Raw genomic sequence first — 27,094 nt, forward strand, 5'->3', positions numbered from 1 at the left:
TATTTCAGGCAGAAAGAAGATTCATAGAGTTTGAAAATTAAAACAATAAATATAAAGAAAGAATTTATATCAAGAAAGAATATCAACATTTGACATGATCTAGTAATGGAGCCATAAGAACTTAGATTTAGAGAAGTTGAATCACTAGATAAAATATTGTCTTCAAACATGAAAAGTAAGTGGCTTTGATACTATAACACTATAATATAGATGGGTAAAAAAATAAAACCTGATAAAGTTACATTCACACTGTAATTGTATAATATGTTTTAGAATGATATATGAATGATCCCTTTTATAAAGTTGTTAACACAGAAGCTAAATTTATTTTTCAACATATTTTAGGAGAATTCTTTTTTTTAGAATATGTTTTTTTTCTGATATGATTAAATGAATTCTTCTCTGGTCTCAAGAAGATAATGTAACACTTGGGACCAAATATGAAGACAAGGAGTGCTGTGCTGGAAGCCAAGATACAGAACACTTCCATAGCCACCATGACCTTCCCTTTAGTGCTGTGGTAGACAGGAAGAAAGGTGACCCAGACACAGAAGAACACCAGCATACTGAATGACAGAAATTTGGATTCATTGAATGTATCAGGTAAATTTCTAGACAAGAAGGCCATGGTATAACTCCCAAGGGCCAAGATACAGTGGTATCCCAGGACAGAGTGGAAGGCAACAGCTGAGCCCTTGTTGCACAAAATGATGATGTGTCCATGTTCAGTTTGAGCATCTTGGTCAATGAATGGTGGAGATGTTGCCATCCATATACCACAAATAAGAAGCTGGATCAGGGTGCAGATAGGAATGATGTAGTTTGGACCCCTTGATATCATTAGCCACCTCACCATTCTTCCTGGAAAACTGACCTTAAAGGCAAGGACCACAGTAATAGCTTTGGCCAACACAGTGGCAAGTGCCATAGTGAATGCAACTGCAAAGGTGGTCTGCTGAAGGATGCAGGCAGCTGTGTTGGGCTGACCAATGAAGTTCAAAGAGCATAGGAAACAGAAGGTAAGTGTGATGAGCAAAATGTAACTCAGAGATCGATTGTTGGCCTTGACAATAGGAGTGTCTCTGTGTTTCACAAAGATGCCTATAACAAAGGCAGTGAGTGAAGATAAGCACAAAACAATGCTGGCTAGAGCCATTCCCAAGGGATCTTCATAGGACAGAAAGCTCACAGATTTTAGGTAGCAGTTGTTCTTCTCTGTATTTGCATAGTGAGTCTCTGGACACTTCACACACTGGTCTACATCTAGTCAGAAATATAAGTTATCATGAGATTAGGAGTCCAGTCTATGGTGATTCTTTTATTCTGAGACATTTCTAACTAAAGGGACTGTCACAGATGTCACTGTACTTTGTTTTCTCAGGGACAAAATAATAGTTCACTGGTATGCATAATTTTAGATTTATAAACTAAACTTGTTCCTTACATATTACTTTCTATATTTATTTTCACATATATTAGGATTTGATCCAATCCTAATTTAACTAATACCATCACACTTTTTCCCTTCCCTCTGTTTTTACTCATAACTCCTTGTGCTCTCTATCCCTAACTTTTATATTTTAATAGCCACACAGTCTATTTAGTCCTGCCAGTTTATGTACAACTGGGAATGGCTTCAGTGGGAAAATATTTAGGCTTTCAAGCCCTATCTCTGTTATGAATACTATTGTATCTTTTCAGGTATTCTTCAACTTCCAGTAAATTCCTTAAAAATCTTTATAATTGCAATTTATATTGTACTACTTAGTTCCTTTGTTCTCTTATTCTACAAAATTCCTCTGTCTTTACTGACAATTCTGTAACACTTTTGAAAGTAACTAGAATACTAAATTACATTTGAAAATCCTACAGTGGCCCTGATAGCACTCATAATTCACAGAATCTTTTAAACAAAAATATAGAAAGTCTAGATTAGAGAAAATATATTTTGTAAAATTTTTCACATAATGCTTTCTTATATGTGAATCATGAATTTACTTTTCTCTCTTAAATTTCTTGTTTTCAGATTCTGTTTATTCTCCGCTGCAGTTTATGGAATAGACCTTATTATATTAGATAGTGCTCAATAATCAACCAAAAATATGTTTTCATAACATTTGAGGCAAGCGTATCTTTTCACCTAGACTTAATATTCTTAGAGAATCTGAAGAATTTTCAGGAAAAAACTTGTGATACTCTGCTCTGGAATTTTTTTAAACTTTTGTAAATATTGTGATGAACATAAAATCAATGTTTCATGATTAATAGATTACATTTTTTGGCATATGTTTGGCCCAGAAAGAGCATCTATTGTAAAGTGTGGGCTTGTTGAATGAAGTACATCACAGTAGGAGTGTGCTTTAATATTCTCATCCCAGATACCCAGAAGTTAGTCTTTTTGTAGAAAATTACACCTGAAAATTAAATACTCTCAGCTCGTCCTTTGCTGTGCCTGCCTGGATACTATTATTTTGCCCACTTGTGGATAATTTACTGAACTTCTTGACCTATAAGCCAGTCCCAATGAAATGTTGTCCTAATAAAAGTTGACTTTTGAAAGTGATTGTTCACAGCAGTAAAACAATAACTAAGACATAAGTTAGTACCTGTAGTGGGGTATTTCTGTGATGGGCCTGATGCTGTTATTGGTTATAAGAATGTGAATTTTGACATTTTGGATTTGGAAAGCAGTAGAATGCTTTAGGTGGGGCTTAATGGGCTATACTTGTAGGAACATGAAAACCTTTGTCACTGAGGGTGACTTGAACAGTGGAAGCCTGTTCCTAGAAGTTTCAGAGTAAAGAATTTTTGATGGGGCTTCTGTTGTGATATTTTGGTGAAGTATGTGGCTACATTTTGCCCATCTCTAAGGAGCCTAACTAAGGCTAACACAAAGAGATTTATATGAATTGAATTAACAAAGGAACTTTCAAAAATTAAAAAAGAAACTTAGATCTCTAAGTTTCATGAAGAGCATCATCATGTAAGCATAGCAAGCTTAGAAAGGAAAAATAGAAAGCATATGGTTCAAGTAAAAATAAAAGGGCTGCATGAAATGAAATGGAGCTGAATCCTAGTTTCACAAAGAGAAAGAGTTAAAAGAGTGTTGATATCTGTGCAAGATTTTACGCAACCAAACAAATTTTGTATATGTAGTTTTAAAGGCAATACTTCAGAGTTTTAACCTGGAATTAACTACTATCCAGAAATAGAGGGCAAATGTGTAATCCAAATCTTGAGGCTGAAAGACACAGGTTTTTTTTTTTTTTACCTGCATCATGGGGAATTGTGGCCATGAAAGGCTTAGGCCAAGGCATGGTCATTCACTCATTTAATCCCAGGATACAAAGAGAAGCACATCTCCGAGTTTAAGGACAGCCTGTGACAGAGTCAGTACCAAAAAAAAAAAAAAATCTTAAAGCCAGGTGTGATAGTACATGCATTATATCTCAGCATTCTGGAGACAGAGCCATGCAAATTTTTGAGTTCAAGGTCATTATACAGAGCAAGTCCAAGGAGAGCCAATATTATGTAGTTGGAGAGTTTGAAAACAAAAGTTGATAATATAATAAGAGGGAGCCATATTCCAGCCCCAGTAATCAGCTAAGCTCGGCAGCATTTGCCATGTTGCTTTGGATTATGAGTTAATAAGAGAAGGGGACTACTGGAACAATTGATGCTGGTTAGCTAGATCTAAGAAATTAGCAATAATTAAGACTAGATCAGCATTACTGAGGTGAAATTATGTGGAAGGTGTTTTCTAAAGAGTTAAGGAAGCTGTGTTCCAGAGATAGGCAAGGTTGTACCTTGACATGCAGTTGTACTTGGTATTAGTTCAACCTGGTAGTACTGAATTTGTAAGTAAGAAGGGTTCACGGAGAGTAGCTGAGGTTTGGCAATGTGAGAATTCAGAAAATGCCATTGGTTAAGGAAAATCCTCAGTTGATGGCCCAGGACTGGAGATATCATGAAAAGATGTTGAGGCTTAGCACCATAAAGAGAGCCTATTAGAGACTATTGTTGAAGCCTAGCTGTAGTGTAAGAACACAGTGTACTGGAAATGCCAATAGCATGGAATGATCACCAACACAAAAGTCACCCACAAAAATGGTAGAGTCAACCAGAACCTAGAGTGCTACAGAGGGCAGAGCTGGAGAAATAATGAAGCCCTATGGAGGAGACTAGAAGATCATGTGCAGATCTCAGATATTAGAAGAAGAAGCGATATGGTGAAGTTGCCTTGGAAACCCCAAAATGTTCAAGATTTCAGAGCCATTGGATATCTGCTAAAGAAAGCTGCTAGCATGGATTAGAACCAGCCAAGGAGCAAGAATTTTGTAACAGTCAACAAAGATGAAAAAAAGAGTGGAGATTTGAAGACCTCCTTGACATGAGACCTGGAGATCCAGGGATTGGAGTTTACCTAATTGGTTCATGTCTTGCCTTGTGGATTAATTACACTGAAGAGTTTGAATGAATCTCAGAAGAGACTTTGAACTTAGATTTTTAACTTTGTTGAAACTGTTATAGAATATGTGGATATTGCAAGTTGAACAAAATTTATTTTTTATAATGCTATTCCTAGCTATTACCTTTATAGACTCAAGTGTTTAAACAACCCTATAGGACCAAGGCAGTAAAAAGTCCTAGTTTGAATATGCTTGGCCTAGGTAGTGGCACTATTTGTAGCTGTGGCCTTGTTGAAGGAACTATGTCATTGTGGGCATGGACTTTAACACCCTTGTCTTACATGCCAAGAAACCAGTCTTTTATTAGCAGCCTTCAGAAAAGATGTAAAATTCTCAGATCCTGTGCATCATGCCTGACTGGATGATGCCATAATCCTATCTTGATGATAATTGACTGCAATTCTGAACTGGTAAGGCAGCCCCAATTAAATGTTATTCTTACAGGAGTTTCCTTTGTTATGGTGTTTGTTCACAGCAGTAGAATCCTAATTAAGACAGTGGATTTCACAATATTTCTATATTTTGCAAACTATAATTGATAAGCAGAGTGTCCATTTTATTTCATTAATAACATTGAAAGGATATTTTAACATATAAAAATAGTATTACTTTACTGTTCTATCAGCCATATTTTCAAATTTGAGTGTTTAGCATTTTTTTTGAGATGCATACTTTTGTACAATATAACAGCCAGATTTGTTTAGTATGTGAATGACACTTATCATGCATACACAGGATACATTCAAAATTTCACTTTATATATTCGTGTGTGTGTGTGCATAAGGATTTTTCTTGGGTAAAATTTTGAGAGTACAATTTATTATTATTGAAAGTTGGTATTTAAAAAAGAGAATGTGGGCTCTTCATAAGAATCGGAAGCCTCCATATGAAGTTGAGAATTGTTGTTTCAAAATTTGTGAAGAATGATTCTGGAATTTTGCTGGGGTTTGCATTGAATCTGGACATTGCTATTTATTGGTCAGATGGCCATTTCCACTATGTTAATTCAACTGATCTAAAAGCAAAGAAGATGTTTCCAGCTTCAGATATCTTCCTCAATTTCTCTCCTCAGAGACCTAAAGCTTGTGTCATATAGATTTTTCACTTACTTGGTTAGAACTACATGAAGTTGATGGTAATTGCATTTATTGTGAACAGTATTGTTTTTCTAACTTCCTTCTCAAACCTTTTAATGCTTAGGTATTAGAGGGTACTGACTGCTTTGAGTTAATTTTGTATTCAGCCACATACTTAAACAGTTATTTAAGCTGTAGGAATTCTCTTGTAGAATTTTAGAGATGCAGAGATGGTTCAGTATACAAAAATGCATTAATGTAATCCATGATATAAACAAAATCAATGAAAAATCAAATAATCATCTTTTTAGAGGATGAAAAAAAAAAGTGTTTTACAATACACAACATGCCTTCAAGTTAAAAGTATTGAAGATATCAGCGAGTAGCAAGAGAGTAGTCTCTAATGACTAAAAGCACTTAAGAACTAAAGTCCTTAGTGATCAGTGAAATGCAAGTCAAAATGACTCTGAGATTCCACCTAACACCAATTAGAATGTCTGGGGTCAAAAACACAGGTGAGAATATGTGCTGGCAAGGATGCAGAGAAAGTGGAACTCGTTTTAATCCTTTTGGGATTGTAAACAGGAACAACCACTCTTGAAATCACTCTAGCATTTCCTCAGAAATTTAGAAATAGACCTACCTGAAGACCCATGTATGCGCTCTTGAGTATATACTCAAAAAAAAAACTCACCATATCACAGAAACACGTGCACTACTATGATCACAGTGGCCTCATTTGTAGAAACCATAAGCTAGATGGGAACCAAATATTCCACAACAGAAGAATGGATACAGAAAATGTGGTACATTTACACAATGGAATATTACTCAGTTATTAAGTTTAAGGTAATCGAGAGTTTTGAAGGAAAATGGATGAAATTACAAAATATCATCCTGAGTGAGGTAACCCAGACCCAAAAGGCCATACATCATATGTATTTGCTAATAAATTAAGAGTAGCCAAATAGCACTGAGTACCTAGGCTACAACCAATAGAATTTAAGAACTTTAAGAAGCAGAGAGGCCAAAACAGAGGGTAAAGAAATGGGATAAGAAACTGTAGGAGGGTGGCCTCAGAATGGAGACCATGACTGGATTGCAAATAAATAAATTAATTAATTAAATGTGGTGTGTGCTTAGACTTGATGTCACATAGACTTATAAATCTTAAAGCCAGTCCCTACCTGTACACCAACCCCTTAAAGACCACAACCCATAATTTTCTTAATGGGTCCAGTAACAAAATAAAAAGTCTGTAACATGCTAATTAAAGATAATCCGGAATGTTAGCAAGACCTTCAGTGTACAGAAGACTATGAAATAACACTGTTTTCTGAACACAGATATGTTGTTTCCATAAATTCATAACACATGAGAAAAAGGCGTTAGATGCATGCCAGTTTAAACCAGACAAAATTTCAGCATAGATATTTAAGGTAGCCATAAAGATATCCCCCTCCCCAGAAAATGAGGCATTAGCAATTCATAATTAGTAGGAAGAGAATCAGTTTTCTTTTTCAGTGTGCAGCCTTTAAGTGACATGCACACACATGATCATAGATAAGTATCTTAAGTTGTATTACATAGTTTAATTACAATTTTTGGGAGCTAGAGAAGGGAGAAATAAATCTGGAAGGAGTGTGAGCAGTGAATGGGATGAAAACACATTATATGAAATTATCAAAAACCTAAAATTAGAAATGGGCTGTTACTAATCCCTATGAAGATGCAACAGAACTTTGCATTATATAATTCTCAAAATTCAATGAAATAAATTTCTAAAAACTATCTTTAATACTTCATTAATACATGTCAAATGGTATTATGAAATAAAAAACACTGAGAAGTACAGGGGAAATATTTTATCTTCCAATACCAATATTGGCACTGGATGAAAGATATAAATTAAAAATGATTTGTAATGGCTGTGTTGAGTTATTTCAAGGGGATGGTAATGATTTATGACATTTAAATTCCTTTACAAAGAAATAAAAAAATTATATCTGACTTCTACTCAGATCATTTTCACTTACTACTATATTGTGGAATCCAGTGGCGTAATAGGAAGTTTTCCAAAAAATCTGCATTTACCTGTCTCATTAGAAATCTCATTGTCTGCACAAGGAGTGCACTTGTAGCAGCAGATGGCCTTGTTCTCCAGGGTGACTTTTCTGTACCCAGCCCCACAACTCTCACTGCACACAGACTGGGGAATCTGAGAAGAATGAAAAGAATGTTATCTAATGCTTAGGGTTTTATGAAAAATCATAAAAAACAGTTATAGAAGGTCATACACTGAAGGACAACGTATTGTTATTAACTCCTAGAGATACTGAAAAGATTATTTGTAGTAATGAGGAATGGGTAACTGGTGGTTTCCACCTCAAAGTCCCAGATGCCAGGAAAGCAAGAGACTCCCAGGATTTATCCTGGATGACATTAGCTGAAATACCTCACAAAGAAAAGGAGAACTTGTAGAGACTGCATTTATAGGTTAGATAAGGTCCTAGTTGAGGGTTAGGGCCACACACAGATCTCAAAAATATTAACCCAGCATTGATCCTATCTAAAGAAAATACAGAGACAAAAAGTGGAGCAGATACTGAAGGAAAGGTCATAAAGAGACTGCCCCACCTGGGTGGGAATCTATCCTGCATGTAGCCATCAAACCAACACGCTATTATTGATGCCAAAAAGTGCTTGATGACAAGAGCCAGATATAGCTGTCTCCTGAGAGATTCTGCCAGTGCCTTACCAATACAGATGCAGATGCTTGCAGCCAATCATCTGAGAGAGCACAGGGATCCCAATGGAGGAGTTAGGGGAAGGACTGAAAGAGCTGAAGGGATTTGCAACACCATAGCAAGAACAATAATATCAACCAACCAGACCCCTACAGAGCTCCCAGGGACTAAATCACCAACCAAAGATCACACATTGAGTGATACAAGACTTCAGATGCATGTATAGAAGAGGATGGCCTCATCTGGCATCAATTAAAAGAGATTCTTTGGGTCTCTGAAGGCTTGATGCCCAATGTAATGGAATACTTGCTAGGACAATGAGGCATGAATGGGGTATAGGGAGAGAACCTTCATAGAAGCCAGGGGTTGGAGAACAGTATGGGGGTTTGCAGTCAGGAAACCATGAAGGAGGATAACATTTGAAAAGTAAAGACCTAAAATAACCAATAAAAATTTTTAAAAAGGAAATTTTTAAAAATGAAAGAAAAGATTATGACCTTGAGAAGGCAAATGTGTTTAAATTTTGGTATGAGAATTATCATAGTGTTAAAAAAAAATTGGAATCTTAATGAGTTAAGGACACGTTTGTGAAAAATTAGTGATTAGGAACATGGTATAGGAATCCGTGGGATACATCTTGTCTTACACTATCTTTTTACTTTCTGACAACAGTGTTGTGAATCTTAACTTCCACCATTATTGTGAATCTTTATTGTCAATTTGAAAGGATTTATGATTATCATGGAAACAGAAAAATGTATATTTTAGAAAGAAATATATAGATAAATTTAGCTAAGGTGAAAAGGGTCACTTACATTATAATGTCACTATTGTACAAATGTCACAATTGCAGAGAAGATATAAGAGATCTGCAGTATTCACTGTTTACTTCATTCAGATGATATTACATCACCAGGACCCTCTTACATTTGAAAATCATGCATCTTTAAATATAATGCCCTGTACCCTCAAATTGTTCTGTAAGTTATTTCAAGTTATCATTAAACATTGAATGATTTAGGACATACTGAGAATTGAAGGACAATTAAAAGATGCTAATGGAGTTATTATATTTTGAAAAAATCTTCCATATGGGCTAAAGCACTTGAGTGTTTATTTCCTTTTACATGACATTATATGGGATGTTATTGAAACATTGTTAGAATTTAGACTTGCTGATGAATTTGTAGCACAGTGGTTGAAAATTGAAAAGTTAAAATATTTCCTCAATTCCAGGTTTCTAATTTTGTATTCTGTCAATACATGTGGGTAGAAACATTTTCTTTCCATTTCCTATGCCTGTCTCCAGTATGACCATTTGATGTCATTTTAGGTAGTCTTTGATACTTTTAGAACCATACAACAAAATATAGTCTTTCTTTGAAAACCATCCCTCCCTCCTACCTTCTATTCACCAAAGTCTGTCTTCTTTGCCCCCTTCTCTTAAAAAATGGAACAAGGAACAAAATCAAGCAAAAACCCCTCACCCCCCCAAACCCAAAACAGGCAGGTCTAATAAGACAAAAAATATCAAAACAAAGCAAAACAAAATTTAAAAGTCAATAAAAATAGCAATGATTTAAAAAATATAGTCTTTCTTCTAAAAGTCATTTTTGGTCATGGTTTTTGACCATACAATAAAAAAGAAATTTGATATTGTTTCATTACATTAATCCCAAATAGAGATTTGTCTCCAGTTTTTTAACACATTGGTCATTTACAGAAGAAAATTTCCTCTTACCACGTGTCCCAACCTGAATTTGTGACAAATGGAGAAAAATTAATCCTCATATGATTTAATAATGGGAGACTTATTGAACACTGTATATTTTCTTTGATCTGAATCAAAGAAAATGAAAAGCCAGTATGCTAGTATTACTTTATGATATTTTATACTGATACTGGAAGTGTAATAGAACTTTAATCAAGCATCATCATATCACAAAACATAATTGTGTTAGTAATATAAGCAGAAAGCACTTAAATAATACATAAACCACCTCTAAAAATACTGCTGGCCATTGTATCAACTGTTCAGATAAAGACAATTGTTGACCCTGTGGAGCATTTGCAGAAAAGGATCCTATTTTCACTTTTAGTCCAAGACCCTTTGGTAAATTCCAAACGTTGATAATGTCATATTCTGCATCTATTGTCTGTCTCCAATCTGAACTCTTTTTGTCTCTCACTTGAATGTCCTTCAGAAAAGTGTTAAGCTGAAAGACAAACATAACTTTATATTACATTATGACCAAGGGGCAGAACAAATTGTGGGGTTGTGGGATCTGCCTTATTGTTCTTAATTTCTGCTGTGAACACCAACATTAATGAATATTCCATTAATTATGACAAAGAGAAAACCTGAGTCTATAGAATACCATTCCATTATTATTGATCTTTCAGTGAAAAATTTGAACCAAGCTCAAGTTAGCAATCAATGACTACTGAAAAATTAGCTTTTTTGAAACTTAGCAAAACCCAAGTGCTTTTAGAATGTATTCAGAGTTCCAGTTTCCAAAATGAGGATCTTGATGTCTAGAAATTAATTAAAAGGCATCATTTCTATATAAACCAACCATCATTGTTTCAATTAAGTGTCCCTGTTTTAATTTCTCTTGTAACAAATACATAAAGCAATGTGTTTTTAATTGCAACTACTCTCATGAGAAGATTGTGCACTAAATATTGATGACACTAACTTGATTTTGACTAAGCATATTGATCTTTGTATCTTGCACACCATTTAAAAAATCATATACTTGAAACTACTTTAACATCTAGGTAAAGTTAGAAACACAAAATTTCTGTGACAGTGGACAAGATAAACTGAATTTTGCAATACCTAAGTTAGTGTTGTTGCAAATCTAATATGTCAGGCAGCTGAAAATAAAATACAGTAGAAATGTTATTACCTGCCATGGAAAAAACACCATCTCTTCTCCAATTTCATATGGTTGCATTTGAAGTTGCTGAAGTCTCATCTCATGGAGGCTGTGAGCTACAGCATACACACCATTGTAAATACTATTACTCTCTTCACTCATAGTCATATCAAATATGTGACTAGGTAATACATCCAAAGAAGCATTGGTTTGACAGTTGTCCAAAACATGACAATTAATATGAGAAAATGTGCAGTTGAAGAACAAATACCACATCTTAGGAAGATAAATGTCTTCTGGGTATTTATTAGGATTAACTGTTTGAATAAATTTAGTAAATTCAAAATTCTCTCCATAATTGTGCTTAAAAATTAGGCTTCCATGGAATGTGTCTAACATGAAATAATCAGCATAGTCAATGACATGATGTTCAATGTTCATGACCCAAACATTCCATGTCAATAACCTTTGAGCAATATTTCTTATTACAACTTCTAGAAAATCAATGTCCCCATAAATAATTACTACATTTGTCTCATCCATATTTTCCCAGAATTTGGTAAAATATAAAGTCCATGTGGCTGGAATCATTTTTACAAAAGCTATGCAAATTTTTTTTCTCTCCATCTCCTCTTTAAAATCTGACAGAATTTTATTTCCTTTGTGGTCATCAGGGATGATGAGACCAACCCAGGACCACGTAAAATGAACCATCAAAGAAACAATGGCAAGTGAAAGAGATTTGTCCTTGGGAGTCATCTGGTAGAGAGAAGAATACTGACCACGGTCACTCAAGATAGGATCATAAGGTCCAAAAGTAATCTGAAGCATATTGGAAAGAAGAGAAAGAATATAAACATCAAAAAATATTTCTGAAGCAATAGATGATAACAGGAGAAAACTTTAAAGGAACAATCCATTAACTACATTTTACAGAAATTTCTGGCAAGCCTGTAATTCTCATGGACTTTCCTGTTTTCATTTACTACACCAACCTTCCTCTTACAAGGAATAGAAATCTGGAATAAACCCCATTTGTCTGGGTATTTCTTTCATGTTTGGGTAATTGATTAATCATAGTTTCAGTTTAAAAAAAACCTATAATATGAACAAAGGGAATTGACTCTCAGTTCCCACAATCCAAATTTTCTCACCTGTGGAAATTTAAAGAGGTGAAGCAATGTTCCAATTTGGGCAGATGTTATCCATGAGGTTCCTGTGAGTGCAGCAGTGAAATTTCTCTTTTTGCAATTGTAATTAGGTAAAACCTTTCTCTGCACATGAGATGTGAGCCAAAGACAAGTATTAATAAGTGTTTCCTTCTCAATGAATCTCACATTGTAGAAATCAAATCCAAGAGATATGTTGGGTAAAAGATTAGGGTTCCCATTGATCTCCTCAATGGCAAATCGAAGAGCCAAAATATACTGGTAGTTCTTAAAGTTATACCTGTATAAGGGCATAGAAATACATAAGAGGATGATTATATATACAACACATATCCACATATTTAGTACAGTAGATTTTATACTTAAACTTTGATTATACAAAACATGTAATTTAATTTGTTCACCGTGAATAGATGAACTAAATTAGGTAAATGTTTTAAGGTTAGGAAAGATCTTTTACCATTACTACTTATTATTTATAGATCCTCAAAGTATATATTATTCATATTTTATAGGTTGATTCTTTACACTTTGTTTACAAACCATGAATCATTTTTCTACAAATAGCAGATCTGTTGGAATCTAGATCTTTGGATTTCTGGGATCTTCATTTATGAAGATTTACTATTTTATTATCAACTCATCCACTTTTGAAACATATTATGTTAATTTAATAATATTCCAAAGTAAATGTCATTGCATATGTGGCCATTGAAGGTATTTCTCTGATACAATTTTTTGTATTTGGCAGTCTGGAATGACTAGTGTAATAGAACAAGCATAGAAAAAAAGCTTCTGGATTTGAATGAATGAGACTAAAAAGAACGCATCACCATGCACTTTCTATTTTTATCGTTATGTGTATTTGTTGTTTATGCATGTGACTATTTGCATGCGTGTCTCTTAGTATATGCAGTTGTATGGAGTTAAGGAAGTATGAATTCAAGCCATGACATCCCACATTTGATCCCTAGCTATTCACCTTATTATAAATAGTTTATTTTATTTATTTGTTTATGTATTTGTGTACTTTTGCACTTTTGTATTTTATTCATTTAGTGTTCAGTTGCTTGCCTAATTTACTCAATATCACAGAGTCTATAACTTGACTATAAATTGTTGTGTATATTAGGCTGGTCTTGAACTCAAAAGTATCTACCAAGTATCTACCTGTCTCTTTCTCTAGACTACTGGGAACAAATTCTTCCACCAGCATATCTACCTGCTGAGATTCTTTATTTATTTATTTATTTTATTAAATATGCCTGGATCTCTACACAGCAAACTTGTGGAGATTTTTTTCTCTCTCCTACCTTCTATATGATCCCTGGATTACATTTGTGTACTCATATTCTTTTGAGAGGTGTGAACTCAGTTCCTCTAACATGGCATGTTTTACTCTCTGAAACATCTCTTCATCTGTTGAATAATGACTTTTGTGGTAAAAATACATTTTACTCTGAAAGTCCCCCAACCCCCACTGATAAAAAGTATCATTTAATTTCTCTGTCAAAGTGTGTTGATCACATAACAAAACAACAATAACAACAATATTATTAAGGTGTAATAGTTTTCTTCTCTATCAATGCTTTAAAATTTAGCTAAAAAGCAGTGGGAAGAAAATAAGATCCAAAAGTTAACAATGACTTCTGAGAAAGTGAATTTTCAATATAAGATGGAAATTATGTTAATGATCTCATCCTAAATATAATAACATGTAATGATCTGTGAATGTTCAAGTGAGTCAAAACACCAGCAAAATGAGTGAAGGTCAACATGAAGTCCAACCCCTATATAAGAGGGAATTCTTCTTAGTTAAGGTTTTATTGCTGTGAGGAGACAAAATGAGCATGGCTACTCTCATAAAGGAAAACACTTAACTGGGGCTAGTTTACATTTTTAGCATTTAGTCTAATTGTCATGGTGGGAACCATGTCAGTATACAGGCAGAAATGGTCTACAAAATTTATCTGAGTGTTTTACATCTTAATCTACAGGCAGCAAAAATAGAAACTGGGGCACACTGGCTAGCCTTATTCTTCTTAAATGTGTAACACTACAACCAGAGTGACACACTTCCTCTAACAAATCCATGCCTACTCCAACAAGGTCATGCATTCTAATAGTGCCACTCAGTATGGTCAAAATATCTAAAGAGAATAGTTTATGGGGCCATTCCTGTACAAACCACTACAATCATTCCTTGACCCTGATAGGGCTGTAGTGATAAAATAGTGCAAAATGAATTTAGTCCAATTTAATTCCTCATGCTCTAAAACAGCCTCAAGTTTGTTTGTAGCTCAAAATTCAAAGTCTAATCTGAAATTAATGTATGTGTGCATTGTAATCCCCTGAAAAATAAAATTAAAAAAGTAGATCACATCCTTTCAACATATAATGGCAAAGAATTTACAATACCATTTCAAATTTGAGAAAAAACAATATAGTCAGAAAATATTTGACAAAGGCAAGATGAAAAACAACCTGAGCAAATTCCAAAATCTACAGTTCCATGTCAGATTTCAGAATGTTCTTTAAATCTCTAATTCCTTACAATTCTGTTGACTTCAAAACATATCATTCTATTGGGCTTTTTCATTCCCAGTTAGCAGTAGTTCTGGGCAGTTATTGCATGCCTCTGGCATCTTAAATATCATTAGACAATCGACACTTCTCCTTTGGAGTTTGATATAATGTCTCCACTAAGTCTCTTTGTACAAACATCCTGGATATAATCTTGGCCTTAAAAGATGTCCTCAGTCACAAAGAAAGATGTCATAACTACTTTCTTTAATCCTTGATTCTAAATGCCAGAGCCACGTGGCTTAACCTGCCAAGTTAGGTTGCATACTAGGGCTGGAACATGGCTTCCTCATAAAATTAAATCTTCACCAGTTTTCTGTGCCTTTTGCTCTCATTTACATTCTAATTTTGGATATCCTGAAATTCAATTTGTAAACAAAGCTGGTGGCCTTAAACTCCTTTTTACAAATTGGAAGCATAGCTGGGTGGAATTTTGCCCAGAGAATTTCACTCCTTTTTATCGCATTTAGCATCAGGCTTTCTTTTAATCTCTGTATGTGTTTGAACACAGTAATTAAGTTAATAGTGGTATTTAGTACTCATTTTGTCCTCAATCTGAATATGTTTTATATTCATATTTTTCAGCTTTGTAATGTTCTTCCTATGTCTTTATATGATTAAACACTAATGACCACATGTCATTGACAAAAAGAGGCATTGTTGAAATTTTCTTTGCCAATAGAATAAATCTATAACTCTACTCTTAACTTTAGGCACACTCTTTGAACACAGTCAAAATTCAGTATCATTCTTTCCCGTGATATCTCAAGAGCAATTTCTAGGAAACATACTAACATTCTTCTCTTCTGTGTCCACTTGTGCCAGGAATGCAGAGATCAAATTATACTCAGTAACACTTTTTTCCATGTGTGTCTCTTAGTGTATACAGTTGTATAGTGTTCAGAAACTATGAATTCAAGTCAGGACAACCCCAGGTTGATACCTAGCTATTCACCTTATTAATAGTATATTTTATTTATTTTTTATGTATTTATATATTTATATTTATATATTTATATATTTCATTTATTAAGTGCTCAGGTCATTTCTTGGTTTACTCAATAACACAGAGTCTATGACTTGACTGTTAACTTGTTGTGTATATCAGGCTTGTCTTGAACTCAGAAATACCCACCTGTCTCTTTTTCTAGACTACTGGGTATAAAGTCTTGCACAGGCATATGTGCCTTCTGGATTTCTTTATTTTTTTATCACATGTGCCTAGATATCTACACAGCAAACTTGTAGAGATTCTCTTGTTTCTCTTTCCTACCCTCAATTCCATGTCTGATTTCAAAGTGTTCTTCATATCTCCAATTCCTCGCATCTCTGTTGACTTCAAAACACTTCTGTCTCTTAGGCTTTTTCCATTCCTTGTTAGCAGTGCTCCTGGGCAGTTACACCACAGCTTTGGCATTTTCAACCTCATGAAGCAATCAGTACTCTCCTTTGGAGTTTGGCACAATGGCTCCTCTAAGTCTCTTTCCACAGACATCCCTGATACAATCCTGGCCTTAACAGATGTCCTTAGTCACAGAGAAAGTTTCCATAACCCCTTTCTTCAATCCTTGACTCTCAATGCCAGAACAACATGGCTGAACCTGCCAAGTTATATTACATGCTAGTACTGAAAAATAGCTCTCTCATAAAATTAAATCTTCACTAAATTTCTGTTCTTGTAGCTTTCCTTTACTTTCTAAATTTGGATGTCCTGAAACACAATCTGGCAAGACAAGGCTGATGCCCTTAAACTCCTTTTCAAAAATTGGAAGCATAGGTTGGTGGAATTTTGCCCAGAGATTTTCACTCCCTGTATTTCATTTAGCATCAGACCCTCCTTTAATATCCGTATGTGTTTGAACACAGGAATGAGATCATTGGCAGTTTTTAGTCCTCTTTTCTCCTCAAACTGTACATTGTGTATTTTTGTTTCTCAGCTTTGTACTTTTTTCATATGTCTTCCAATGCTTACGTACTAATGTCCACATGCTAGTGTCAATAAGAATCTGTGATGAGATTTTCTTTGCCAATGGAATAAATCTATAACTCTACATGTTAGCCTCAGTGTCGCTTTATGGACTAGGTCAAAGTGCAGAATCTTTCTTTTCCAAGATATCTAAAAAGCAATATCTAGTAAATACATACATATGTATCCTCTGTGTCCATTGGAGCCAGGATCGTAGAGGTCAATTACACTTATCAACACTTTCTTCAGACAAACCTGAAGAGAGTGTCAGATCCCATTACAGACGGTTTTGAGCCACCATGTGGATGCTGGGAATTGAACTCAGGACCTCTGGAAGGGCAGTCAGTACTCTTTAACTGCTGAGCTACCTCTCCAGCCCCCTAAACAACACTTTCTTTCCACGTTTTTTCTGGTTTACTCATTAAGTAGCACTTAAAGGATTTCACTCTTTTCATAAAAAAAAAGTTTCAAAGTCAATAGTCCTCCAAACACAAAAACATTGCCCTTCAAAGCAATAATCATTTCTCTGATATCAATTTCTGTCTGCCTTGTCTTTGGTGGATGTGAAGACACACAATAACCATAACGAGTCTTATGAAGAAAAACTTAAAATTTCATAGATCTTGTCCATTTCATTATAGTGAGAATCATTGAAGTGTGCAGGCAGAAATGGTCTTGAACAAAGAGATTAGTGTTCTACATTTTTATCCACAAGCAGTAGAGTGAATACCCTGGTCAAAATTGAACTTTTTAGAATTCTAAACCACCCTTTAATAGGGACACACTAACTCTAGCAAGGTCACACTAACTCCAAAGAACCACTCAGTATGGGCCAGGTATACACACACATGAGTCTGTGCGACCCATTTCTACTAAAAGCACAAATATTGCTTTAATAACTTCTCGAGAAAGACTCAGCTTCCTTCAATAATGTGATTTCTTCTAGACAAGTTACATTCTGACATGGCCTCACCCTCAAAGGTATTAGGGCAACAACACAAAGTAAAGTTAATTGAGAATTTTATTAAACTTTGTCATTAGCAGTTTCTCAGAGTGCAGAGCTGATTTGATATTGTTGTAAGATTTTGCTAAGTTACCTTCCTAGAAAAAGCAACAATATTATCTCAATGAATTAAATTTATCCTTACCTTCATGTATAGGACCAGAAAGCATAGAATGAACTTGAACATGTATAATAGAGGAAAGGCAATTTCTAAATTGGAGCAAGATTTGTAATTCTGAAATTTGGGGCTAAAATTGTAAAATAGCTATCAAATAGTGGCACAGATTTTTAAAAAGGAACTTCTTATCATTTAAAAGACAATAGATATTGTCATTACATCCATTTGTTACACAAAGGTTTCTTGTGTGAGAAAAATCATTTTAAGATCTTCATACCTAGTAATCTGTTTGAGAAGGAGTCATGAGGAAATATCTTAGTGGAGGTTAAGTTCTCCTCTGCCAGTAGTAACCTGCTGCAGCTGTTGCACAGTTCTCCATTGACCAAAGGATTTGTTGCCTGAGGCTGTTGAATTACCTCTATTTCCTGAGAGTCCTGAGGTTGGTTACTCACACAGTTTTCCTGGTTTGATAAGATTCCTATATTATTAATGTAATATTCCTACATTATTAAAGTAGCCCCAGGTAAGGCAGTGCCATTTTTATAAAGCTAGTTGGCACACTTCAAGCCAGTGGTGTCTTTTCAGACAGGGAGAATACATGGTTGGATATTATCTCTGAGTGGGGCTAGGAGCATAAAAATTTATGACACCTCTTGCCTTACTGGGACCTTGTTTGCTGATATGTCCAGGCTTGGTACATGATGATTTTGAGAGCCAAGACTGACTTATTAATCTTTTTTCTCTCCTTGATTTGTAAGACTTTAGATAGTGTTCTGGCCTTGTGAGGTTTTTGTAATGAGTACATCGTGAAGATACAAACTAGCCACCTTAGCACATGCTTTAAATAAATTTCCAGATTTTTTAATTGTCTTTAAAGAAGTTTGACAAGTGGTTGTAACATTCTCAAGGCCAGGTATTTTAAAACAATATTTTGTGCTTCAGAGCTTCTATCAGTTGAGCAACAGAGTCCTCAAAATATTATTCTGGTTTTTGTATTAAATCTCTATTGGGCAAGCATCTCCATGCTTCTAGAGCTGCAGCTGCTATATTTACTAGAACTTCCTGTGTAATGTTTTGGTGAGTTGTTTCTTCAAACCATTCTCCCATTCCCATAAACACATTCCATAAACATTTCATATGTTAACACTTTAATTTCTTCAGACACCTTAGCGCATATATATATATATATATATATATATATATATATATATATATATACAAAATCACTGTAAGAAATTGTCTTTAGTGAGGCAGGTTATAGCTATTTTAAACTAATCATGAGGAGTCATAAGCAATTTAAATTGCAAGGGTTACCATAAGAGATTCTTATTCTCTTTGTGATTCTCCGTACTCACTGGGAAACAGGCTAGCAATTTACCCTGTTGCACAGCTTGGAGTACACCAATAGCAGATCCAATAGACCTCTTTGGTTTCTTTTTATATTTTCCAGAGAGTCTTATGGAATGACTTATAAATGCTGCAGAGTAGGCCACTTATTCTTATGATATTTTCTTAGTTTCTTTTCTGAGTCAGTTTCCTCCTTAGAGGTTGATTTTTCCTTTGTTGATTTATCACTACCCTCTCCTGAGCTACTTTTCTCAGACTTTCATGTTGAGGACTAAACATTGTTTTTAGATCCTGACGGAGACAGTAGTAATGGAGTCCCCTCACAAGGAGAGAAATCAAATGTCTCCTGAGCACAAAGTTCCTTTGAGAACTGCCTGGTGACAGCATTCAATTAAAGGCAGAGCTGTTGGCTCCTGGCCTACGCTGGGTAATGATGGTACTCAACCAACCTAACCAGGTGCTTATGGCACCTACTATCTGTCTTTTGTCATCCTCCTGTGCCTTCCTAAGCATAGTCCAAATAGCAAATGCTATAAGGAGCATGCCTAATCCTCTATTCTCTGTAAACCAGTTTTTAATATCTGACCCTATTTTCACCCATGCATCCATATCTAAAATTCTCCTTCCTGGAAACCAAGAAATGACCATTTGTACAACCTGAAGAAAGTCAGTTAGCTGGCTAGTGCTAAACTTAATGCCTTTTTTCTTTAAGAATATACTTAATATTATCTGTAAAAAACTCTCTGTCAGTAGAATCACTTTGTCCAATCATGAGAGATACACAAAATTCACACAATCCAGAGTGATGGCTCCTGAACTAAAGTGATGCTGATAGGTCCCAACAGAACTCCTTGGAGAACTGCCTGGTAACAGCAGGAAATTAAAGCCAGAGCTGATGGCTCCTGGCCTACCCTGGGCACTGATGATACTCAGCCAACCCAAGTGCTTATGGTACCTACTATCTGCTCCTGTTGATGGCAGCAGGCAATTTCAAGCCAGAGCTGATGGCTCTTGGTGTAATCCAGGTGCTGATGGTACCCAGTATCAGTCTCTGGTGATGGCAATAGGCAATATCAGCTATTTCTCACCCTCCATAACCACACACTCCCTGGCAAAGGGGTTTCCAAGTTCCAGTTGAGAGTCCTATCTGTGTGGACTTACTTCAAAATGCCTTTCCAAGGGGCCAATTTAGATGCCTGGAGTCTTCTGACGTAAAGAGTGTTGAGACAGGACACAGAACAGGACTCTAGTGTGGCTTAAAATCTGAGGGTCTCCAGATAGTCTAGCTTTCTAACTATACTGAAATGCTGATGATAACTTGTAAAAAAAATGCTAAAAACTTTCTTGCTTCTTCTGCAGGCAAACAGTTGCTGGTTTAGGAGATTGGCACCTGTAGCCTGGCAACTAGGGATTAAGCAATGTGGCCTTTGATCTATCTCAGCAGGAACTACACAGCTCCAACTTTCAGTCTGCTAGTTGGATGTCTCAGGAAGAAAAGGGGACACTCGAAAAGTGATTGTACAGTTTATTTCTAAGTTGTAAAAAGTTTCTGATGAAAGCTATCTAACAAAATCAGGAAAAGCAGAACGATCCTAAGTGGGGCAAGTGAAAATTTTTCTTCCTTCTCCTTCACTTTGTCTAACAAGTGTTCTGTCCAAAAAAACTGTCCTCAGCTCAGTTCCTCTGACACTTCTCTTTGTCCTCAGCACTTAAACATCTTTCAAGATACAGGATGACATATTAAAAAATTCATCACAGTTTATACATAAAATCAAATGGTAAATTTAAATAGTTTACAAGAGAGAATGTTTACAAGAATATACATTAGGAGTAATTATCTGTCTAAACATTCATCACCTGTCACAGCTCCACAGGTTCATTATAAGTTAAAAACTGTAACTATGTTGTTAGTGAAATTTTGCATAGATAAACACAATCAATATGTTATCTTCTGTCCTAGTACTGATAATAAACCATAGTTCCCTTTTTATTATTTTTTTCTCAATTGTTGTTTTATAACCTCTAGGAATGTGCTCTGAGTATTAGAAAGTCTGGTTACTATCTAGAATCAATTAACTGGTTACACATGGGAGACTAGCAAACTTCTCATTGCAATTTTGACTATCAGAAAAGGACCTAATATTAGTCCCACTACTTTAAAAAAAAGCTTAATAACCACCAATATAATTCCAATATAATTTTAGGTATTCTTATAGGATATAGGATCACCATTAAGAATTAAGGAGTCATTTATTTGTCTATATACTATAACTACAAGACATTACATTGTCCTTAATCTGCAGAGATCTGCTGAAAGGAGTAGGCAAATACCTAGTGATTGTTATATACATTTAATAATAACAGGAAAAGCATATTTACAGCAGAAATATTTTCTAAAATGATTTATTCCTAGGCTTTGTCTATTGGAGCTTCATCATATATATATAATCTAAAATGAAGTCATTTCAGAAAGATCACCTACTTCTTATTAGCTTGTCCTATGATGGCTCCTGACAAACCTTAAAGTTGGGGATGTGAGATATGGGCAGAGAAGGTGTGTGGTACTAGGTGGGGTCTTTGGAGAATATGTTCAATGCACCAAATTGCAAATAAGTGTAAATATATTATCAGTATTAAGATTTTCATGGAAAATATTTGTGGTGGGGAAAAGGACTTGCTCAGCAATTTAGGGAGGGTCATTTTTTCCAAAATATCCAAGTTCCATTTCCAGAAATAATATTAGGCAGCTCACAAACACCCAAATCTTGAGTATCTAATATAAGAACTGGACTCAATGGGTAAAAACATGAAAGGCTCACATATTCACACATAGACACAGATACAAACACACACACACACACACACAAAAAAGAAAAGGTAGTTACAATAATATCAATATGATGGCAGGCAATAGAGGTGTTGAAACATAAAAAGCAAGAGCAAAAACCTGGTAGCCTGGTGTAGAAAAATTGCTTATGATACCTACTTGGGTAAATTTATAAAATTAATTATAATGCTATTTTGTGAATGCATGCATGTGATTTAAGTTAACTTCATTTTTTATGTGAATGATTAATAAAGTTCTTTGATATCACAAACAGAAATGACAAAATATGACCAAATCTTAATTTTAAAGGAAAGAATATAGATAACAATATAAATGAAGTAATATAGTGCAACAGAAAAGAATTGATAAGTAGGATGTTTGATTTGAAAAATAAGATCAAGGACACTATCCCATGTATAAATATTATATATTCAAATAAATATATATAAAAATTTAAAGATACATATGATTTTAAAAAATTCCATATATTGGAGAAATTAAGTAGTATTCCCTACCAATAGAGCAGAGTTACTCAAAATCTAGAGTCACAGAACAATGATCAAAGAAAACCTCAAAAAACAGATTTAATCATTCTTTTACACACCTATTTTCTAAAGCACATGCTTTATATTACATATATATATATGCAAAATGAAAACTATTTTTATCATTTCTGTTCTTGAGATTATAAAATGATTGCATAATTTCCCCCTTCTATTCTCCAAGCAAATTCTTAAGCTCTTCCTTTCTCATTTTAATTTTATGGACTCGTCTTTCATTAATTGACCAGGAGGACTTAAACTTACAAACATGCACACACACACACACACACACACGCACATGCACATTCACAGACACATGCACACACATTCATACACAAACACACAGACACACGCACATGCAAACACACACAATTGTAGATAATTAAGGAATACTATGAAATCATTTACCCAAGGTGTAATATTCTTTCATAGGAAAGGTTATAATCTTCTCCAGGAAAGGTTTTACATAAAATAAGCCTATACTTCTCTTAATAGTTACAGAATGTGAATGTTTTAGTTAGATGCACACATCCACCTCTGTAAGTTGAATGGTAAAATAATCATTACATTGCTGAGGAAAAGGGCAGTCAGTTTTGACCACAGTGAGAACTTTCCAATTAAACTTGTGCCACAAAGCCTAAAGTATATGCTATGAAGATTTTTGTTTGTATTTTTAAATTTGATCAAATATAACTCTGTAGATTATGTCTTCATTAGCATACACACAGAGAAAAAGAGAGCTCACAAAAAAGACCTTATGGCCAATGAAAACTGCAAATGGTATAAATAAATGCAAGTGGTTACAACAGGGTAGACAGCAAGCAAAAGTTTTGTAGTTAATACAAATAAAAACAATAAGGCCATGAAGGAATTGTGTTTGTATTCAAGATCCAGTCAATGTTTTCTGTACTGAAAATCTGCATTGCTGAAATTCAAGGACAGTGAGATCAATTATAAAGCTAATTAAGAATCAAAATATATTTAGGAGTGGAGCCATATTCATTGCTAATATACATAAAGGGAAAACATGGTAGAAAGAATCCAGAATGGTATATAATCTACATGAGAAACATTCTAGAAAACTGGCTTGTCTTTAATATGTATAATTGCTCACAATGGTGAATATGTATAGTAAAAAATAAAGTCTATTAAAAACAAAATTGCCTAGAATTGAATTCTTGTGATACATAAATTTTATCAAGCTATGAACAGTAAAATGAATATATTTTATAAATTAATATTGACATGTATGTTCAAACCCATATTTTACATGATGAGAAGGAAAATATTTCACTCTCATAAACCCCTAGAGAAAATTCTCAGTTTAACTTGGAAAGATTCAATGTAAATCAAACAAAGGATTGAACATATTGGCCAATAATGTGACATTGATTTTAGGATCCTATTGCTGGACCTGGGGAAATGATCTTGATCTTAGCAAACATATTGCAGAATGACAACATTTGTTCGAACAGTTTTACTTTCACCTGCAAATGTGGACTACAATGAAAGTATGTGGTATATGCAAATAATAGATTTGATAACAAGGTTGAAAAACTGTATCATGAATGTGACTATAAAACAAGCCACATTTCTCTTAAAATTATTCCATACTAATAAGAAATACTCTATACAACAAATATTCTTAATACATTATAATAAAAGTGACTGAATTTTGTCATTAATTTAGCTTATGTATTTCTGATTTTATGCAAGCTCAATGTTTTTTCACAGAAATCTTCTTACTTATAATGACTAATCCAAACTACTTTGTCACATATCTAGAAGTATAGTGTTTGCATTGAAGGGCTTGCTGCTGTGCAAAATAAAGAGAAACACGTATACACATTGGTATCTGAACTGCTGAGAGAAAATAGGGAACCAAAAATTGGATTTATAAGGAACATTAATTATAATGAAATAAAAGATGTCCCACCCAACAATCAAAGGTGTCCCATCTATTATGCATGTGAAAAAATATTTTTTCCTTTTAGTCAAAATTTGATTCCCTAAAAAATTAGAAATACCATGAAATATTTTATCTAAATAGCAAATTTTATACAGTCATGTTTGATATGATTTTAAAATTCAAAATAAATCTCTCAAAGAAATATATCATTAAGCTTTAATTTATATCTAAACAGTTTCCTCCTCCCTTGTCTTTGATTTAATGCCTTAATACCTTAACATATTTTATCCAGCACAGAGTATTGTCACACAGAGCATAAGTCACCTTCACACATTCTTTGTTTTTTTTCACTGTTATTATGACAAATTCATTTTTAGAGATTCTAAAATTTTTCATCTTTTTTGGTCATTTTCTACTAGTTAATTTTCACCACATATTTTCTTGTACTCACAGGTATCTATAAGTGTTATTGTTCTATTTTTATTAAATCTGGCAATATTCATACAGAGATAAGAAGGTATTCTTGGGAAAGGCATGTCTGGTTTGGATAAAAACATCTTACTTACTTTATTAAGAAACAAACATGAATATTTCTGTTAAATTTAGCAATACCTGTCTGACACTACCAATAACCTGGATAATTTAACTCAAGCTAAGAAACAGCATCAAGATGAAACTTGCACTGTCACTATGTAATGCTAGACACATTTAAAGTCAAGAATAAAGAGTAAAGGGAAACACAGGAAATTGTCTGAGAATAAAAATTAAATGATCAAACAATCACATAATAAAATATGAGATATATGCAATATCTAAGAAGAACAGAAGTATTCACAACTTCTAATAGTGATACTACTAACTGTGGAATCAGCTGCAAGTAACACACATGGCCTCTTCACTCAAGCATCACAACAGACACTCGGAACTTACTGCATTCAATAACATCATCTAACATCACAGGCACAATCAAGACTTCCAAAATGATATGAACAATATCAGACTTACAATAAATCACCCTTTGAAATAATAACAATGAAAACTATTCAGACATTGTGGCATAAAAAGTATGGCAAATAAGAGGTCATAGTTATCAATCATTTACTAAAATGAATACAAAGTTAATATTTCATTTCCCCCTGAATGAAGAAAATAATCAAAAAGCAACATAAAATTGATAAAAACATTAAAAATATTGAGTAAATTTGTCAAAATAAAAATAAAGAATAAGTAAATTTTAATGACTACACCAACTAAGTCATAAAAATTCTGAAATTGAAAACTAAATAATTGTACTCACTGAATGTAATTGTCCAAATATTGATATGGAAGAGTTGAATTGGGCATTTTCTTCCTAGTGTAGAAAGTATGAAGAGGGAAAAATGCACCAATCACAACATCTCCTGCACGGTGAAACTCTTCGGTGATTGTGTAATAACATCTACTGATATTATAGGTAAATGCATAGACAAATTTGGGAGTTTGCAAGAGCCAAAAGATAAAAATCCAGGAGAACATTCTATTCACACAGGCGTCTTGATGCAGAACACACAGTGACTTGTTTCATGTTTTTGTGACCATGTATGTTTTGAATATGTTGATGACTCAGTCTGTCACTCTAATCATTCCAAGAAACTGTGAATTCCATTGGGATTTTTGAAACTATCCTTTCTGTTTGACTCTGCTGCTGAGGCCCTCTAGTCAAGTGAAAAAAACAAGTTCGAAAATATGTTCGTGCATATTCTTCACTTGCCAAAGGCACTATGACCTCAGCAAAGACTAAAATCAGCAAGAGCTGAGGGTTGATCTTCTCTTGGGATGAATTGGCTAACCATGTGAAGCAAGAAACATTTAATATGAAAAAACAATTTAGGATAATCCTCACAGGTTACATCAGAAGAGCCCAAATAAGTGAAAAAGTAAAGGGCGACAAAGAAAGCATTGCAAGTATAGCCACTCAAAATTAATATATTTTAGAACTTTGTGTGGCAACTAACAAGTATGAGTTGTGGGAAACCACTTCTAATCCAGTTTATACAAAATGCATTGGTGTAGCTTGTCCCAAATTTCCGGCTTTATATCTAATATCAGTTAACTTTTACAAAAAGAAAATTTATGAGGACTCTTGGGGTAAGAATCCCTATTACAATGTACAGTTCATTTGTATTTAACCATTTTCAGCAAAGTACTTCTACAATCTATTCTATCTTCTTGAGTCCAGAGTTCTGCAGAGGATGTGTGTCTAATGAGCACAATATAAAGTGCATTTCAATTTTATCCTTAGAAGGCAACCAGTGAAATTTTATATCTGAAGATTGTGACTATGGCTAGATTATCAGAACTTCACCGATTGATATTAAGCTCTAGACTTATGAAGTGTATCATTAGTCTATTTCTTAAACCTAACAAAGACTGTGAGGGATAAATTCCACTTGAAAAAGTAAGATGTGCAGAGCAAG

The 27,094-nt window shown here is 34.3% G+C and overlaps 1 protein-coding gene across 1 annotated transcript; it reads right to left on the minus strand.

Annotated features, from left to right (window-relative positions):
• Window positions 1-331: 331 nt before the first annotated feature.
• LOC143440616 (vomeronasal type-2 receptor 116-like) lies at window positions 332-26,153 on the minus strand. Its single transcript, XM_076927416.1, has 6 exons — window positions 25,936-26,153; window positions 12,329-12,623; window positions 11,205-11,996; window positions 10,293-10,508; window positions 7,640-7,763; window positions 332-1,263 (listed from the first exon to the last, which is right to left on the minus strand). Exons 1-6 carry the CDS (start codon window positions 26,151-26,153, stop codon window positions 332-334), a joined length of 2,577 nt encoding a protein of 858 aa, XP_076783531.1.
• Between the last annotated feature and the right edge of the window lie 941 nt (window positions 26,154-27,094).

The sequence above is a fragment of the Arvicanthis niloticus genome, chromosome 30 (assembly GCF_011762505.2).
Source record: "Arvicanthis niloticus isolate mArvNil1 chromosome 30, mArvNil1.pat.X, whole genome shotgun sequence".
In the NCBI taxonomy this organism is placed as follows: Eukaryota; Metazoa; Chordata; class Mammalia; order Rodentia; family Muridae; genus Arvicanthis; species Arvicanthis niloticus.

Bases quoted from the DNA above. Each gene is read 5' to 3' on its own strand.
- LOC143440616 (XM_076927416.1), bottom strand. From the start codon at position 26,153: ATGTTCTCCTGGATTTTTATCTTTTGGCTCTTGCAAACTCCCAAATTT. The intron at 11,997-12,328 runs GTGAGAAAATTT...AATATGCTTCAG, and splicing joins ACCTCTTTAAATTTCCACAG to ATTACTTTTGGACCTTATGA. The intron at 1,264-7,639 runs GTAAATGCAGAT...ATTTCTGACTAG, and splicing joins TGAGATTTCTAATGAGACAG to ATGTAGACCAGTGTGTGAAG.